General features: G+C 34.0%; 1 protein-coding gene across 1 annotated transcript; it reads left to right on the top strand.

Annotated features, from left to right (window-relative positions):
* Positions 1–116: 116 nt before the first annotated feature.
* Positions 117–16,819, top strand: LOC132553459 (E3 ubiquitin-protein ligase UHRF1-like). Its single transcript, XM_060217706.1, has 17 exons — positions 117–269; positions 1,559–1,720; positions 2,188–2,277; positions 2,599–2,930; positions 3,652–3,867; positions 4,313–4,440; positions 4,650–4,836; positions 5,677–5,800; positions 6,637–6,744; positions 7,237–7,341; positions 9,209–9,315; positions 10,797–10,959; positions 12,559–12,696; positions 13,367–13,475; positions 14,191–14,336; positions 14,798–14,896; positions 15,806–16,819. Exons 1-17 carry the CDS (start codon positions 117–119, stop codon positions 15,953–15,955), a joined length of 2,517 nt encoding a protein of 838 aa, XP_060073689.1. The 3' UTR covers positions 15,956–16,819.
* Positions 16,820–16,828: the final 9 nt, after the last annotated feature.

Below are 16,828 nucleotides of genomic sequence, written 5' to 3'. Positions count from 1 at the left end.
ACCGCGGGAACACCCCATTATTTTCCCGCCACTCAAACACATGTACCCTTGTTTTGACTGATAGGTTGCTGTAGGACGGACATCTTACAAATTTGTTTGATCTCCGAATCTGAGCAATGTGGATTCAAGTCAGAAGTTTCGATGGGAAGATTTCGATGCAAGTTGACAACTTGTCGAAGTTGACGAAAATTGAAGATTTGCGAGAGCGACTTGTTGCAAAGTTCAATGCCCCAACTGATAGACAACGCTTATTTTACAGAGGGAAACAGGTGATTTGTTCACTATTTATACCTACTAGGCTATCAGGAAACAGTTCATAATGACTTAGTCAAAGACAGGATTGTCGTTTTCGTTATCACATTGCATAATGAATGTTAAGTGCTAATTACATCACGCATCAAATGTTAGGTATGTTGTCAAAAATACTAGCAGCTACAGTAAATAAATTGACTTGTTTATTCAACAAATGAGATACTTCACATTGAATCAAATACAATACACGTGGCAAATTCCATTGGAAAATTTAATTAGAGGGTTGGAAGGCCATTGGCCATTACGCAAACTCATTACTGTCCATAAAGTTATTAGTTATTACAGGGACGTATATATACGTCCCTGGTTATTACTATAATGTTACATAATATAGGGCTGACATTAAAAAAGACACCAATTTGAATTCCTTGGGAACTTGTCAATAGTCCGAAGAATGCAAAAAATCAAGTGATCAGAGCACTAGTGTTTGCTAATGGCAATCAATACATTTCTTTTTCAGCAGGAGGATTATAGGCAATTTAATCGCAAGCACCGTATATATTAATTAAACTGTTAAAACAACAGGTCTAATGTATAGCACTTTGTTTGCTGATGGAAAAGAAAGTATTTATATATAATCTGTTATATACCCAATTTTTTCTTCTACAAGTTAATTGCCTGTGACTGAACAGTAGAAAGTTGAGTATTATCATAAAGCGCTTCTCTTTAGCTGGAAGTGAAGTACAAGTCATCATATCTGGTTCAAACTGAAGAAGAGATTGAATGGACATAACAGTAAACCCTTGTAGATAAAATGCAAGGCATAATATCACTTGGCTTGAGAGAATTTCTTTCTACTTGATCATTTAAGCACAAGTATACATGGTCCAGTCCCTAGTTGAGGCATTGAAAAGATAATTATATAATCACCTTGATTAACTGACGGCTACTTTCATTGATAACTGCTTGTTTTTTGTTTCATTTATCTCTGATTTTTATAATATTATGGCTAGTTTCAAAATGAAGCAGCCAACATCAGGTATAAGTAAGTGGGTGTTTGGTGGGGACTTCACTGTGAGTATGGATACTCTAAAGTTGTGGAGGTAAATTAAACAAAGACTAAGAAGTATATATGAAGAGGCTATTAATCACAACATACTCGCACATTACTGATTAAGAGAGTGTTGACTTTATTGTCGACTAGTTTCGCCTCTGTCACAGAGGCTTCTTCAGGACGTATAATTGCAAGTTGTAATTTCAGTATAATTCTGTGGCAATTAACCAGGTTGTGAACATTTTTTCCCAGTTGACAGATGGACATTCACTGTTTGACTACAATGTTGGCCTGAATGACCTGATACAGATCTTGGTTAGACAAGATGCACCATCCGAAAAAGTCACATCTCAAATCAATGGCTACAACAGTGGTGGAGAGGAGAGTTCTGCCTCAGACAAGGAAAATAAAAGGGTACTTAGAAAAATTACTTATAGCAACAATTAATAAGTATTATTAAGTATGTAAAAATTTCATTTTAGCTTAGGCAAGTGTCATTTCATTCTTTGATGACCCACATGATGTTATTAGCCCACCTTCGTATGTGAGCTGTTCAAATTGGCCAGCATCCTTGTTATTGCCATTTCTTGAGTAGTACTTGATGGATCATTCTCATGTAGGTTTCCCATGTTTCCATGTTATGAATTGTACAATGTGGGACTGATCACAAAAGTGAAATGGCTAACAGGTTTTTCTTCTTTATTGATCCAATTTTCGCAGAACATAACATAGCTGTTGCATTCGAAGGCACCAAGATCTGATCATAAACCCTTTAATTAACTTCATACAGAAATAGAAATATAGGAAAATATCTGAATTCTCAAAGTATAAACATGTATGTTATTCCATTAGTAACTATCAGTTTTTCATGGTAATTATAGCCCTTGACGCCAGATGCTGGGGTTGCTTCGACATCAAATGAAGAAGTGGAGAGTAAAGAAATTGTAGAAGATTTACAATCTACATATAAGGTATGTTCTAAGGACTTTGTCGATTGTAATCAAATGATGGATTATATTACATTGTTTAATTTCATCTTTAACACATTATTTTGTTTGCTGTGTTGAAAAATGTGGTAGAAAACTTTTGTGAGAGATATCCATGAAACAGAAAGTTTAATTTTCAAAGTCTTTAGACTGCTTACATCTTTTAAAACACTTACTTTCAGAAAGTCTAAATATATATATATATACATTTTCCAGTAGTTATGGATATTGTTAACACACTGCTGATATTTGTACTACAAAAGGTCCATCTTATAATTAAGAATTGTTACTTGGTGTCATTTTCAGGTTGGAGACATAATTGATGCAAGAGATACTTCAGTAGGAGCATGGTTTGAGGCAAAAATTGTGAAAATTGTGGTAGACACTGGGAAAAAAGTGGAGAAAGTAGCTGAACCTAACAATAATGACAATACAGTGATTGGAACTGAACACAACAATAACCTTTTGAGTGAAAAACTTAGAGATTCTAGTGAACAAACAGGCAGTCATGACACTGGTGACAATTCTATGGAGGTGGATGACAACAGCGAAAAAACAGACAAAATAAAAACAGACAAAAACTTTGAGGAAATAGACAATTTAAATGATGGTTTTGTTTATCATGTTGTTTTTGAAGGGTAAGTAAGTAAACCATTGCTGAATAGATCATACTGAGGAAGCTTCTCAGTTGTGATGAGAAATTCATAACTTGTTCATAACTATTATTTAAAAGTGATAGTATGTTTAATAGAGACTGTACACAGAAGTATTACTATAACTTTGTATCTTAGCTTTGGGTGTGTCTTTTGGTGAAACATTTTGATTACTCTTGAGTATGTGCATTTGACTTACCATATGCTCAATGACAAAGCCACCAGTAGCTACAGGGAGCTCCTTTTAAATGATCCTGGCTGCGGAGTGATCTACCAGCAAACTAACAAAGTCTTTTGCTAAAGATTCAAATTAATGAGTTTAAAATTTACTTAAGCATTCGTTTAACAAGTCTTCCTTACCTGTCACACAAATATGCTTGCTAATGAATTAACTTAATGTGTTTATTTTGTATTATTTTACTTAACACAACACTGTAAAATTATACAAATATAAAGATACTTGTATAGTTCAACCTGAATTAGTCCTAGAATTGTATTTCCTTGTGTGATAAGACTATTTTAAATCCACTTATAAGGAATAGTAATCAAAAAGGTATTGAAGAAAACTAGGCTTGCAGATATACAATAATCATTTTGTTTGGAAATGTAAAGTTCACTTTGTATTTGTATAAAAGGTCATTGTAGACTGTTTTATTGGTAAATGAATTTTCCTTACTGTTATTATGTTACCTTATCACAATTTTAGATATGAAGATACAGATGCAGAGGAGCTTACATGTGGAAGAATCCGTCCACGTGCGAAGACAATTTTAAAACTTTCAGAAGTTAAAGAAGGACAAAAAGTTATGATAAATTACAATGTTGATGATCCAGACCAGCGTGGGTTCTGGTACGACGCTATTATCACCAAGAAACAGGACACCAGAACAATCAAGAAAATTTTAGCAACAGTTTTCATAGGGTAAGAAAAGGATGCAAGAGTACATATTGTTTGAAAATAGCAAAGACCAGAAGAGTGAAAAAAATATTACTGTTTCTTGTGGACTGAGTCATTTATATTGCTATTCTTACAGTACAAGCTGTTAAATACAATTTTTAATTGAAAAGCATTTTTTCCTGATAAAATAACAAATTTTATATCTACAAAGTTACTTCTTGTATTATTTTGCATAAAAACATCTACATGGAGCAAAAAGATATTTATTGTAGCTGAGGAGCTTACAAAATGAACTGAAAGAAATAATCCTTCTTTTGATATGAACATCAAAATTTGGATCTACAGTGAAAAGTTGCTCAAGAATATTTATATTTTGCATCAAATTAATAAAAGAAATTGCAATGAGAAAGCCACAGGTGTTGATTATAGTTCAGAAGCTTGCAGTTATGATTAATTTTTTTCTATCCAGCCCTGACCTCATGCCTCTTGATGACTGCAACATTCTATTTTTGAATGAAATATTTGAAATTGAAAAAGCTGGTACACAACTTAATGTGGAAGATGTTACTAAAGATCCGTCACAATCACCTGTGAAACGTAAGTTAGCGTATGTTACCATGGGAAATCATCTGCCAGAAAGCAATTTTACAAACTTTTATGGTGAACTTTATCAATTGTTTACTGTTGAGTAGCAACCAAATAAATGTATATAAAACATAAGACCCAACCTTTACGGTGCTTGTCATTGCACAACTTTTCCTCACATGATGAGAGGCATTTGATTATTTTCATTGTTTTATCTGCAGGTCAGAACAAGCCAGATTGTAGTCATTGCATGGACAACCCTCGTAGGAAATGTAAGCACTGTGCTTGTTGTGTGTGTGGTGGTAAGAACGACCCTGACAAACAGATCCTCTGTGATGAGTGTGACCAGGCCTACCATCTCCAGTGTATGAACCCTCCGCTCGACAGTATTCCTGAGGACGATGAGTGGTAGGTTTTTATACAGTCCAATGACAAGGAGGAGGCAGCTCCAAATTGGGAAAACAGCATGTTCATGTGTATTTTAATTTTGATCAAATTTTGAATTCATTATGATATTACCCTTAACACTGCAATTTTTTTAGGGAGCCTTGAAAATGTTTAATCGCACATGAAATGATACTTCATCTGATGTGTTCATTATTAAAACCAAATTTTTACAATTTTCTATTTGATATCATGTTATCTAATAGGATACTATCTGGTCTTTCATTGACTTCTGTGCATCTGCACATGTGAAAATTACTTCAAAACAAAATGAAGAGCAATTTCTATGATGTAGCAGAAAGATTACGTTAAAGTGCTTTTACTTCACCTTGTAGTCTTTGTAACACTGATATACTGTTTCACTCTTTGTAGCAGTATACATTTTCTTAAACCCATACCATGAAAGTGACTAGCCAAAAATCTCTCTCCGCATGAATTTGCAGTATACTAATCTTAAATATTCCTCAGAAAAGTATACCTTTTGATAAGACAGAATTTAGATGTGTCTAGAGGGCAAATTACCTCACAAGTGGTGATAAGTTTTTGTAGCAACAAGTTTGGCTTCAATTCGGAATAATGAAAGAGTGATTTAAGATCAATGAGTTGTACATGTATGTGTAATATAATCTCCAGAAGGTTGGTTGGAGTTCATTAGATGTATCTGATATACGCCGAAATTTTTCAAACACATATTACAAAAAATCAAAAAGTTTGAAAACCAAATATCTGGTATCCTGTATACATGATGGAAAACATGTTTCAGTACACATTGATGAATTTATTTACACACAGATACTTTTACAGGTATTGTCCAGATTGTAAAACAGACAGTGATGCAATTGTAAAAGCTGGTGAGAAGTTAAAAGAAAGCAAAAAGAAAGCCAGGATGGCATCATCAACAAACTCCACGAGTCGAGACTGGGGGAGGGTAAGGTTCTGTATTAATATCTATACAACACGAGACTGGGGCAGGGTAAGGTTCTGTATTAATATCTATACAAGACAAGATTAGGGCAGGGTAAGGTTCTGTATTAATATCTATACAACACGAGACTGGGGCAGGGTAAGGTTCAGTATTAATATCTATACAAGACAAGATTAGGGCAGGGTAAGGTTCTGTATTAATATCTATACAAGGCAAGATTAGGGCAGGGTAAGGTTCTGTATTAATATCTATACAAGGCAAGATTAGGGCAGGGTAAGGTTCTGTATTAATATCTATACAAGACGAGAATGGGGCAGGGTAAGGTTCTGTATTAATATCTATACAAGACGAGACTGGGGCAGGGTAAGGTTCTGTATTAATATCTATACAAGACGAGATTGGGGCAGGGTAAGGTTCTGTATTAATATCTATACAAGACAAGATTGGGGCAGGGTAAGGTTGGATAGTAATAACTTTTTTTGTGTTATCAACTACCTTGGACACTTTGTAGTTCTTTAATTTCTTGAAGCCAATTTTTAGGTTTGTCCTTGTTGTTGAGAGTTGACAGCTATTTAATGATGCATTAGACTGTGAATATAGTTAAATTAAATCTTCTGCAAGTAGTACCATTAGGACCAAATTAAATCTTCTGCAAGTAGTACCATTAGGACCAAATTAAAACTTCTGCAAGTAGTACCATTAGGACCATAATGCATATGTGTTAAGAATAAGATTAGATTGATTTTGAAGCCTATGTTATATTTTTATGAACAAGAATATGTTCATGGAAGGGACTATCTTTAGTGCAGAATTAAAGGTAGGAAATCTCACTATTTCAGGGAATGGCTTGTGTGGGCCGACAGAATGTGTGCACAGTTGTTCCAGCAAATCATTTTGGGTCCATTCCTGGTGTAGAGGTTGGCACCCTGTGGAAGTTCAGGGTTCAGGTAAGTATTCATTTATTCAGACAAAGTTTTAGAGTTAAAATAAAGATTAAAATTTGTTTAAAAGTTGTACCCCAAGATAAGTTGGGGGGAAAAAACTTTGATATTTCTAAGAATAAACTAATTTTGAAATCACTTGTATTGAATTGGATTTCCATAATTCTTATTATCTATATCCACTACACTTCACTACACTAACCACACTGCCCTAAAGGACAGAAACTTGTACTAAATGTTATCTATATCACTACACTAACCACACTGCCCTAAAGGACAGAAACTTGTACTAAATGTTATTTATATCACTACACTAACCACACTGTCCTAAAGGACAGAAACTTGTACTAAATGTTATTTATATCACTACACATATCCACTACACTAACCACACTGCCCAAAAGGACAGAAACTTGTATTAGGTATTGTATTCCAGATAGCTTTGAAGCTTTTATTTAATCATTGGAGATAAGAATACTGTGTTACATGTCTTAATAGGTTAGCGAGGCTGGAGTACACAGACCACATGTGGCTGGTATCCATGGACGTGAAGATGTTGGAGCATTTTCTATTGTACTTTCTGGAGGCTATGAAGATGACAAGGTACAATTTCCTCACCTTATTGTTAATAATTATCAGCCATTTAGGTGTTCTGTGACTATGAATTGTTGTATTCTTTAAATGATTTGATAACCTGAACACTTTTTCTCACTAGCCCTGATCAAAACTAATACTGAAATAAAGTATAAAAATAGTACAGAAAAAAGTACAAAAATAGACTTTTTTCGGCTGAATTTTGAACTGAAAATTCAACATCCCAAATTGAGGCCAAAAAAGTTCATTTGTACAAAAAAGGCTAATAACAGTATACTTTTGGTATATTTGATAATACCACAGATCAAGTACATAAATAGTACAGAAATAGTATCATAAAAGTACAAAAATCATACAAAGTATTGAAAAAGCACAGACCAAAATGAGTGTACTTAATTTGTACTTGTAAATACTTTTATAGTATTTTACAGGTAATTTCAGAAACCACACAAAAAGAACATAAATATGTCTTAACAAGTACTTTTGAAAGTCTCAAAAAGCACAAAATAGTCCAAATTTAGTACAAAAAATACCAGTTATGATGACTTGATTTGAAAAGTACAAAAAAGGTATACTTCTTGTACTTTTCAGAAAAAGTACACTAATGTATGTACTAAAAGCAACATTAAAGTATACTTTGGTGCACTTTTTTCAGTATGGGTAGCCCCACCTTTGGAAAATTTTTTAATTAACACTAAATCTCTGAAATTCATGGTTTCTTTAATAGAATTGATAAAATCTGTGTTGTTCAATAAAGCATGAAACATATGCATATGGTACTGTTTGTCTAGTTTCTGTACAATAAGTTGATAATTAACATGAAAGAAATTAATTAACATACATGTATACTACAAGGATACATGAATTTCATTGAAGTGGTACATAATACATAATCAAGTTGCATATTCAGACAGCTAATTACCATGACCCAATCAGGTCAAAGTGTTTTTTTTATATAAGCAAACTGAAATATACTTCAACTGTTAAATCATAAAGAACAAAATATAATGTTAAAACCTGAATACAACCATTTCAACAAAGAAGCTTCTGATTTTTTTACTTTCTAGATACATGTAATTCGTTCCTCCATCTCAATTTCCAGTAGGAAGCACTTTAGGCAACAATTAAATCTCATAGGAAAACCTGTGATAGAGTTGAAGTTTTAATTTATAAATTTTCAATGTTTCAAGTGTGAAGCCAACAAAAAATACTGAGAAAGGCAATGTTTGAATATTTGTCAAATATACATATCTGCATGTAACTAAAATATTAAATTATTCCATTTAGAAAGCCAACTTATTTTGATTAATAATGTTAGGTCACACCTATCAAAGGCTTAGCTCTAACCACAAATGATCTTGTTTCAATTACAAAATCATCAGGATTTGCTTGATTTGTAATTTAGACCCATAGATCCTAAAATCAAAATGACATTTTCACTTACTGTCTCTTCACAGAATTGTACACCCATGTCTAATATGTATAACAAAAATGGCAGGAATGAAGATCCTAAAGAAGCAGGTTGCTTGATGAAATACAACATTTAGACCATAATAGATACATGTGTCATTGGGACAAAATATATCATAATAAAGTCTGCCATATGTGTTTAGTCTTAAAGTGGAGGCATTACCCCATTTACATCTTGTTCTTAAGTGTTCTGCAGCTTTGAGTTTTATTGCCTATTGTTAAACAGTTTACAAGATAAAAATATTCTGTTAAGCGCAAAGAAAAAGTTATTTTAGAAAGAAGGAAAAGAGATAGAAATTTTCAAAAAAAGGAGCCTTATAACAACACTTTCATAGAATAAAAATTTATGGCAAAATACAAAAAAAATTCTTTTGTATGTTGTAATAAGTTGATTTTTATGTTGTAGGATGATGGAGAACAGTTTACTTACACAGGAAGTGGAGGTCGCGACCTTTCTGGAAATAAGCGTACAGCAGAACAGTCATGTGACCAGGTTCTGACACGCATGAATAAGTGGGTGTTTTGATAGTGTTGTCTGTACTGATCTTTCATGTTAAAATGAGTTGTCAGCATTGTGTATTATTTTGTCTTCCATTAGATAAGCCCCAACTTGCATATCAGCTCTGTCCCCACTTTTAGATGTCTTCTAGGAATGCTTGCAATTATGACACCAACCAAAGGGGAGGGATGATCATCCAGTTACAGGTCAACAGTCCCTTGCAAAAAAGAAATTGACAAAAGAAAAATTATTCATGCATGTTATCTTTTAAATTTGGTTTAAAATATTGTTTGGACCAGCCATATCGTGATAATTATGTCTGAAACAGGCTATCATCTAGACACCATTTTTAGCTGTTGTTTCTTCAGCCATTCTTTCAATTCATCATGATATGCTTGGGCCATGATAAAGATAATCAATGTAATTATTGGTCAGTTTAAAGAGATATCTTGCCTCAAATTTTGTCAAATGATTCACAGTTTGTGGTCTACCTGTGAGAGCTAGTACATCACATCATGTACTCATTGTCTTGCCAGATACTTCCTGTCTTCATCACCATCGAAGCCATTCATTTTTATATAGTTTCATTCATTGGTGTAAATATTTCCAACCATTTTCTATCATTGGAATTGCTGTCAGCAAAGCAAAGATACACGCCCTGTGAAGATATTTTGACCTGTTCATTTTCATCTTTTGCCTTTACTAAGACTTACTGCCAAGAATATTGAAAATGTCACGTAAGAACCGATTTTAAGTACTCTACTTTTGTTTTGTGACCTAAATATCAAGACATGCAGACTTTCTACTTCTTGACTGCTGATTGAAATATGTACCAATCTAGGATCAAGTTTTTACGCATCATAGGGTGGGGGCCATCCATTATTTTTTTGTCCACCATTATCGGATAGTGGGCTGTTCAAATTGCCCTGTGTCCATCGTCCATCCTTGTCTCTTTTTCTAGAAAAGTGTTTAATGGATCATTTTCAAATTTTCTCTATGTTCACCTTGGTCCGTTGTTATGTATACTGACATCATGTTTATTTCCACATTGGGTTATTTTCTCTTTCAATGTACCTTCACATATCTAATGTATACTTTGATATCAGTAATATGTCTAAAACTCATACACAAATGACTTCCACATATTTCATGTAAATTTCCCCAACGTGTAAATTTCCACATTTACGGTAATGAAACTTCACAAAAGTATAGATGACCATAATACATTAAACATTAGTATTGATTGTCATACTTATTTTATTGCATGGTTTCGTTAAAATTAGTCACAACTTTATGAATCCCTACAGTATAATAGCTTGTGGGAGCTTATAGGGGACTTGTTTTGCAACACTAAGTATGCTAGTTTTTTTATATCATCAACTTTAACATAACAGGTAATTAACAACAGATAGCAATATCTAACTTATCAAACAGTTATCAATAATAGCTGTCATCTGGGGTCAACTTAAGGTTTCTGTTTCTACTGTTATTACAGAGCTCTTGCTAAGAACTGCAATGCCACCATAGACAACAAGAAGGGTGCTTGTTCTGAAGAATGGAAGAAAGGGAAGCCAGTGCGTGTCGTACGCAACTGTAAGGGAAGGAAACACTCCAAGTATGCCCCAGAGGAAGGCAACCGCTATGATGGTATTTACAAGGTATGTATTATCGGTAATTTATACATTAGTATTTTAATGATGTGTGCTGCTTTCATAAATATTTGACTGGTGTGTGAGTGTGGGACTGGTGTGTTTGGGGATCATCAGTGTTTGACTAGCATGTGTGGAAATCATTGGTGTTTGACTGTGATGTGTGGGAATCATTGATGTTTGACTGTGATGTGTGGGAATCATTGGTATTTGACTGTGATGTGTGGGAATCATTGGTGTTTGACTGTGATGTGTTGGAATCATTGATATTTGACTGGCATGGTTGAGATTCATTGGTGTTTGACTGGCGTGCTTTGGAATTCTGGGTGTTTGGCATGCAAAGGGATCATCAGTGTTTGAATGGCATGTGTAGGATTAATTGGTATTTTACTGGCATTTGTGGGAATTATCAGTGTTTGACTAGTGTTTGTAGTATCAATGAGTGTTTCAGGCTTTTTTGTTGAGTACAGTATAGATGTTTTGATTAGTGTTGGGAATGTGATGTCATGTCATTTTGATGATTGTTTCTGTACAACGACCAATCATTAGTCAGCGAAACCTTTGCCCTAAAAATTGGATATTTGACTGGCTTTATAAATATAGATTTGATACAACACTCGCTTTTATTGGCAATGATTATCAGAGAGGGTGGGATATTAGAATCACCCTACATCCTGGTTTCTCTTCCCTCCATCAGTAAACAGGTCTCAATATCACTGTGATGTTAACTGAGAGATACCTGATAGACATTTCTCTAATTTGATATGTAGTTTCTCATTTGTCCCTAGTTAAATTGCACCCCTTGATTTTTGGACTGATATAAAACCAGACGTGACAGGCAGCCATTTTTTTATTTTGACAATTGAGAGTTGGTTTTGTAAAAAAAATACTGGATAGATCTTTGTCAAATTTCATATGCAGGTTCCTTTTGTTTCCTAGTTGTGCCTTTCTGATTCTGGGTCTAATCAGAAAAAACAAAATGGCCAACAGGTGACCATCATGGATTTGGCAGTTATAGGTTACTGTTGCTATTTGTCAAGGAATTTGTAATTTAAAACAAAAAACATAGGAAGAGGAGAACTGAAGAGAAAAGATCCAACTTTTAAGAAATAAATAAATAGTGATGCCAAAATCCCTCAGAGGTCTCCTGTTAATTAAATCATGCATATGATGACCAGAGATATTTGGTCTGAAGTTCTAGGACTAAATCTCAAAATCCCTTTAACAAAGTGTCAATATCGGACTGAAATTACACCAAAACTGAAAATATTACCCCTGCATTACATGATTAATATCTGATGTACAACAGAGACTATGTCATCAAACCTGACATTCTCAGAAATGCTAACTTAGAAAAAATTTTAAATGTGAATTCAAAAGAAATCTAAACAAGCACCATTTCCGTCAATGATGAAATGGAATTAATTCGAAATTTAAGAGATTTAAGGGAAAAAAATATTTATTGAAACAAAAAGAGAAATTTTAAGTAATATTACCAATTTAAAATGAGACATTTAGAAACTGAATGACCTGTTTAAGATTTGACACTGTACAAATCTGCAATACAAAGGTAAAAATGTTATTGATTCTGACTTTTGGTTTGCCTAGATAACCAAATACTGGCCAGAGAAAGGGAAATCTGGTTTCCTTGTCTGGAGGTACCTCTTAAAGAGAGATGACCCAACTCCAGCTCCCTGGACAAAAGCTGGCAAGAAGCGTATTGAAGAACTAGGCTTGGAAATGCAGGTAAGATTATATACACTAAGTTTGGTATTGTGCAAATCTATTCACGCATTTCTCAGGGCTAAGAATCATGATATTTGCATGGAAGATTGCTAGGATGAATGCTGAGGAAATTTACACAAAGAAATAACCTTGCCCCATATTCAAGTACAAAATTTTTACTTTTTTTTTTCTTTTACTCAAATAACCACTCACCTAGAATTACTTCTCCATGGCGGCTCATTGACTGGGCAGCTTTTTGGTTAATCATGGTAGGTTCCTGGGATGAGGCCTGATGAAGTTAATGAAAATAATATCTTGATTCATATTCAAGTCATATTTGTTAAATTTTTCATATGACTTCCTCTGCTCAGCTGAAAATCCTATAATCATGATATCTTACAGGTAAATGGATAAAATTGATAGATTTATATGACAGGTAAATGGATAAAATTGATAGATTTATCTGACAGGTAAATGGATAAATTTGATAGATTTGCTTTGGAAAGCAATGACATATATTTAAAAAAAAAAAAAACCAAAAAAACATCAATTACCAAGTCAGTGATGCAGGCCCATTGCACCTCTTGCTTAAAATAACATTGGTATTTCCTCCAACTGTTATTCATAAAGTTGGTGATCTAAAACTGTATCTGAATGTGAAAAGTGATTGTATACCTGCATGTTTCTAAAGTATCCTGCTGGGTATCTGGAGGCCATGGCGAAGAAAGAGGAGGAAGAGGAAACATCAGGATCCTCTTCTGGGAAGAAGAGAAAAGGCAAGAGGAAGAGAAGTGACTCTGGTATGTACTCCATACTAAGTGAGGAAACAAACTTACTTGGGTACATACATATTAATATTGAAATGAGGGAATATCCCAAATAATATATCCAAATATTTAAAAGATTTATTCAATCAGGAAAGGATTAACACTTAACACTTTCTAGACCAGACAACAACAACTAGGTAATATATTAATAGGAAATAATCTTCACAAAACAGGACATTGCATTCAACTTAAAATATTAATGATCACTAAATCTATTATACCTTTCATTTGGAATCCAAACTGTTCTGATGTATTTATCATAGACTGATACAACAGAAAGATGACTTGATCAGCTGATTATTCTGTAGTCTTAAAACTCAACAATACATTGGTTTAAATGTCTCCTGCTAGATGCTTTCAAAGTATCCTATTGGCAATGTTAAACTTCACATCCTTCAAATGAAAAAAGATATTTTTGTCTGGAATATCAAATTATTGGCACCATTGAACTATCCATTAGAGTTTCTTTGCAGATACACATTTTTCAGTTTCTTTTCAAAACTGACATGTATTTAGGTGTACATGCCAGAAACAAGGACGCAAACAATTCAAATTTTAATGTATTGATTTGAATTATCACAGATAATGACTTGGAATTTGTCTAGGAATGTCTTTACACATAATCTGACAGCATTGCTTTGCCCATAACCCACTGAAACATTGAAAAAATTATTCATCTTTTGTCCAGATTCCTCACCAGGTGGCACTCCAGAGAAGAAACAGAAGGTGGCCAAATACAAAATAGACTCGGCACAGCTACAGCTCATCAAACAGGATGAAATTAACAAAAAGCTGTGGGAGGATGCTATGTTACTTACCAAGGAGGGGGGACAGGTAAGTGACATGGAAGCATTTAAATTTAAAGGTCAGGTTTAGGTTTAACATGTTCACTATCATTCTTGGTATGAAGACAAAACTCCGAAGAACTGCAACACAATCTATTATGTGTATAGAGTGAAATGAGCTATTCTCTGGAAAAGTTATTTCAGTGTGAAGACAATATTTGCTGTGGAAATATATTGGTAACTGGAAAAACACTGTCTAGCTGTTGGCCATATTTAGTTTCATGATTTTTGTAGACAGGCATTCAGTAAGTGAGGCTATCAGATTTGAGATAACAGGATTTGATATCAGCATAACAGCCTTTTGTCATTTTTGGGATGCGTTTCTGTTTGATAGAATAATGTATGAAATAATATTGCTGTATTGTTACAGAAACTTCAATATATGACCTTACCTATACACAATTGGATAGGAAATACACGCTTCGTGACTTTACATCAATTCTTTTGCAGAAGTTTCTAGGGAAAGTAGAGGAGCTTTTCAATTGTATCTGTTGTCAGGAGGTTGTGTTCAAACCTGTCACAACTGTCTGCAACCATAATATCTGTAAGGTAAGTTTAATGTGTAACGTGTTGATACAGCAGGAAGCAATCTGGTGTCCTTTATCTCTAAAACTGAAGCATGTCTTTGGCAAGTTTGATTTTTAGGTTATCTGATGACCTATAGTCATCATGCTTTGTCTGTCATCATCCGCAGTGTGTAAACTTTTGACATTTCAAATTTCTCAAGTTCCACCACTTGGATTGAGCACAAACTTGCATGAAATGATCCTGAGATGATCCTGACCAAGTGTTGTTATTTTTCAGGCATGTCTGAAATCCAAGATGGCTGCCATGGCCACAATCTTGAAAAATATATTTTGAACTTCTTCTCCAGTTCCAATGGTGCCATTTACCTAAAGAAAAAATAGTGGGAATGTTAAAGAAAGATAGCCAACAAAGACAAAGTGTTGTTATTTTTCGACCTCGTCAAAACTTCGCTACAGCAGCCAGGGTGGCCAGTTTGTAACATGATTGCACAATCATGGTTTTCCTAAGCAATATCTATTTCACACTTTACTGGCAAAACATATGTAACACTTGTTACAGTTACCAACACTTAACCAAAACTACCTTTTGCATCATGGAAAACAGCTTCTTAGTAAGGTTTCATTCAAAGTAGAAAAAAAATAACCCTTCTCCCTACCGGAAGTTTTTGTAGTTTGATGATCGTTAAGGCCCATGAGCCTCTTGTTGAATTTTTCTTTTTTTTTTTTCTTTAAAAAAGCCAAATTGTTATTTAGGTACATTGGGACTGATTTCTGAAAGAGAAGATCATTGTTTTGTTAGTGTTAGTCTTTAATTGTCACAACAAACTCAATTGTCCTCACCTGCAAATTTCTTCTGAATTACAAAATATGAATTAAACATTAGGGTTTTGTCTGCATTGTTGTCTTATTAGTAATTTATATTTTGTTTCAGCCATGTTTACTCAGATCATTCAAAGCTGAGGTGTACAGCTGTCCTATGTGTCGAACTGACCTGAAGCAGGATGAGGATGAACTCAAAGTTAACAAAACACTGCGGACAATATTACAGAATTTCTTTCCTGGTTATGAAGCTGGCAGATAGATCAAACTAAATTTTTTATGTTATATTTGTTACTGTTGTTTCAATTTCTGGGTACTATCTATCTCTAGATACAAGGTGGATGGATCATTTTCTTGGTCTCGTAGCTCAGCTTAGTTAATGATCAAATTCAGTGTACATCTTTTTCAAACATTGATCAACCTTGTTTTCCCTTTTGAAAAAAAGAAAATGTGACTAACAACAAGGATGATCGCAAATTGTATTGAAATTTTTTTCTCAGCAGTGTTGACCAAAAGAAATGATGTCTGATGACTGTTTATGGTCATTAGTTAGTAACTAGCCTACGTGCAATGTTTGATCATTGTAGGTACTGTTAGAAAGGGAGGTAACAAGATTGTTGCCGATGTTCAGCTGAATCTGCAAACATTTTTATTGCGATAGATAAAACTTCTTTCAAACTGTGGTATTTCTTTTTTGTACTAGATAGCACAAAGAAGACATCTAATATACAAATATATTTTTTTATTCATCAAGTCACTCATAGTTGAAATACTAGTCTAGACACTTGTCTTGTTTACATCATTTTATGTGCCATTAACTCAAGGATCTCAAACATATGTCTTGAACGTGTACATGTCAATCTCACGTTTTAGTCTAGCTAGTATGCATTTGGACCTCACTATTAAGGCTGGTGTACATGTGAACCTCACTGTATAGGATAGTGTACATGTGAACCTCACTGTATAGGTTAGTGTACATGTGAACCTCACTGTATAGGATAGTGTACATGTGAACCTCACTGTATAGGTTAGTGTACATGTGAACCTCACTGTATAGGTTAGTGTACATGTGAACCTCACTGTTTAGGTTAGTGTACATGTGAACCTCACTGTATAGGATAGAGTTCATGTGAAC

The sequence above is a fragment of the Ylistrum balloti genome, unplaced genomic scaffold (genome assembly GCF_031769215.1).
Source record: "Ylistrum balloti isolate Yb309-2 unplaced genomic scaffold, AGI_CSIRO_Ybal_v1 Utg370330, whole genome shotgun sequence".
Classification (NCBI taxonomy): Eukaryota; Metazoa; Mollusca; class Bivalvia; order Pectinida; family Pectinidae; genus Ylistrum; species Ylistrum balloti.
This window is presented reverse-complemented; position numbering and strand designations above follow the sequence as displayed.

Excerpts from the sequence above, each read along its gene's own strand:
- LOC132553459 (XM_060217706.1), top strand. The coding sequence starts at position 117 with ATGTGGATTCAAGTCAGAAGTTTCGATGGGAAGATTTCGATGCAAGTT. Across the intron at positions 2,278-2,598 it reads ATTTACAATCTACATATAAG|GTTGGAGACATAATTGATGC; the intron begins GTATGTTCTAAG and ends TGTCATTTTCAG. Across the intron at positions 9,316-10,796 it reads GTTCTGACACGCATGAATAA|AGCTCTTGCTAAGAACTGCA; the intron begins GTGGGTGTTTTG and ends CTGTTATTACAG.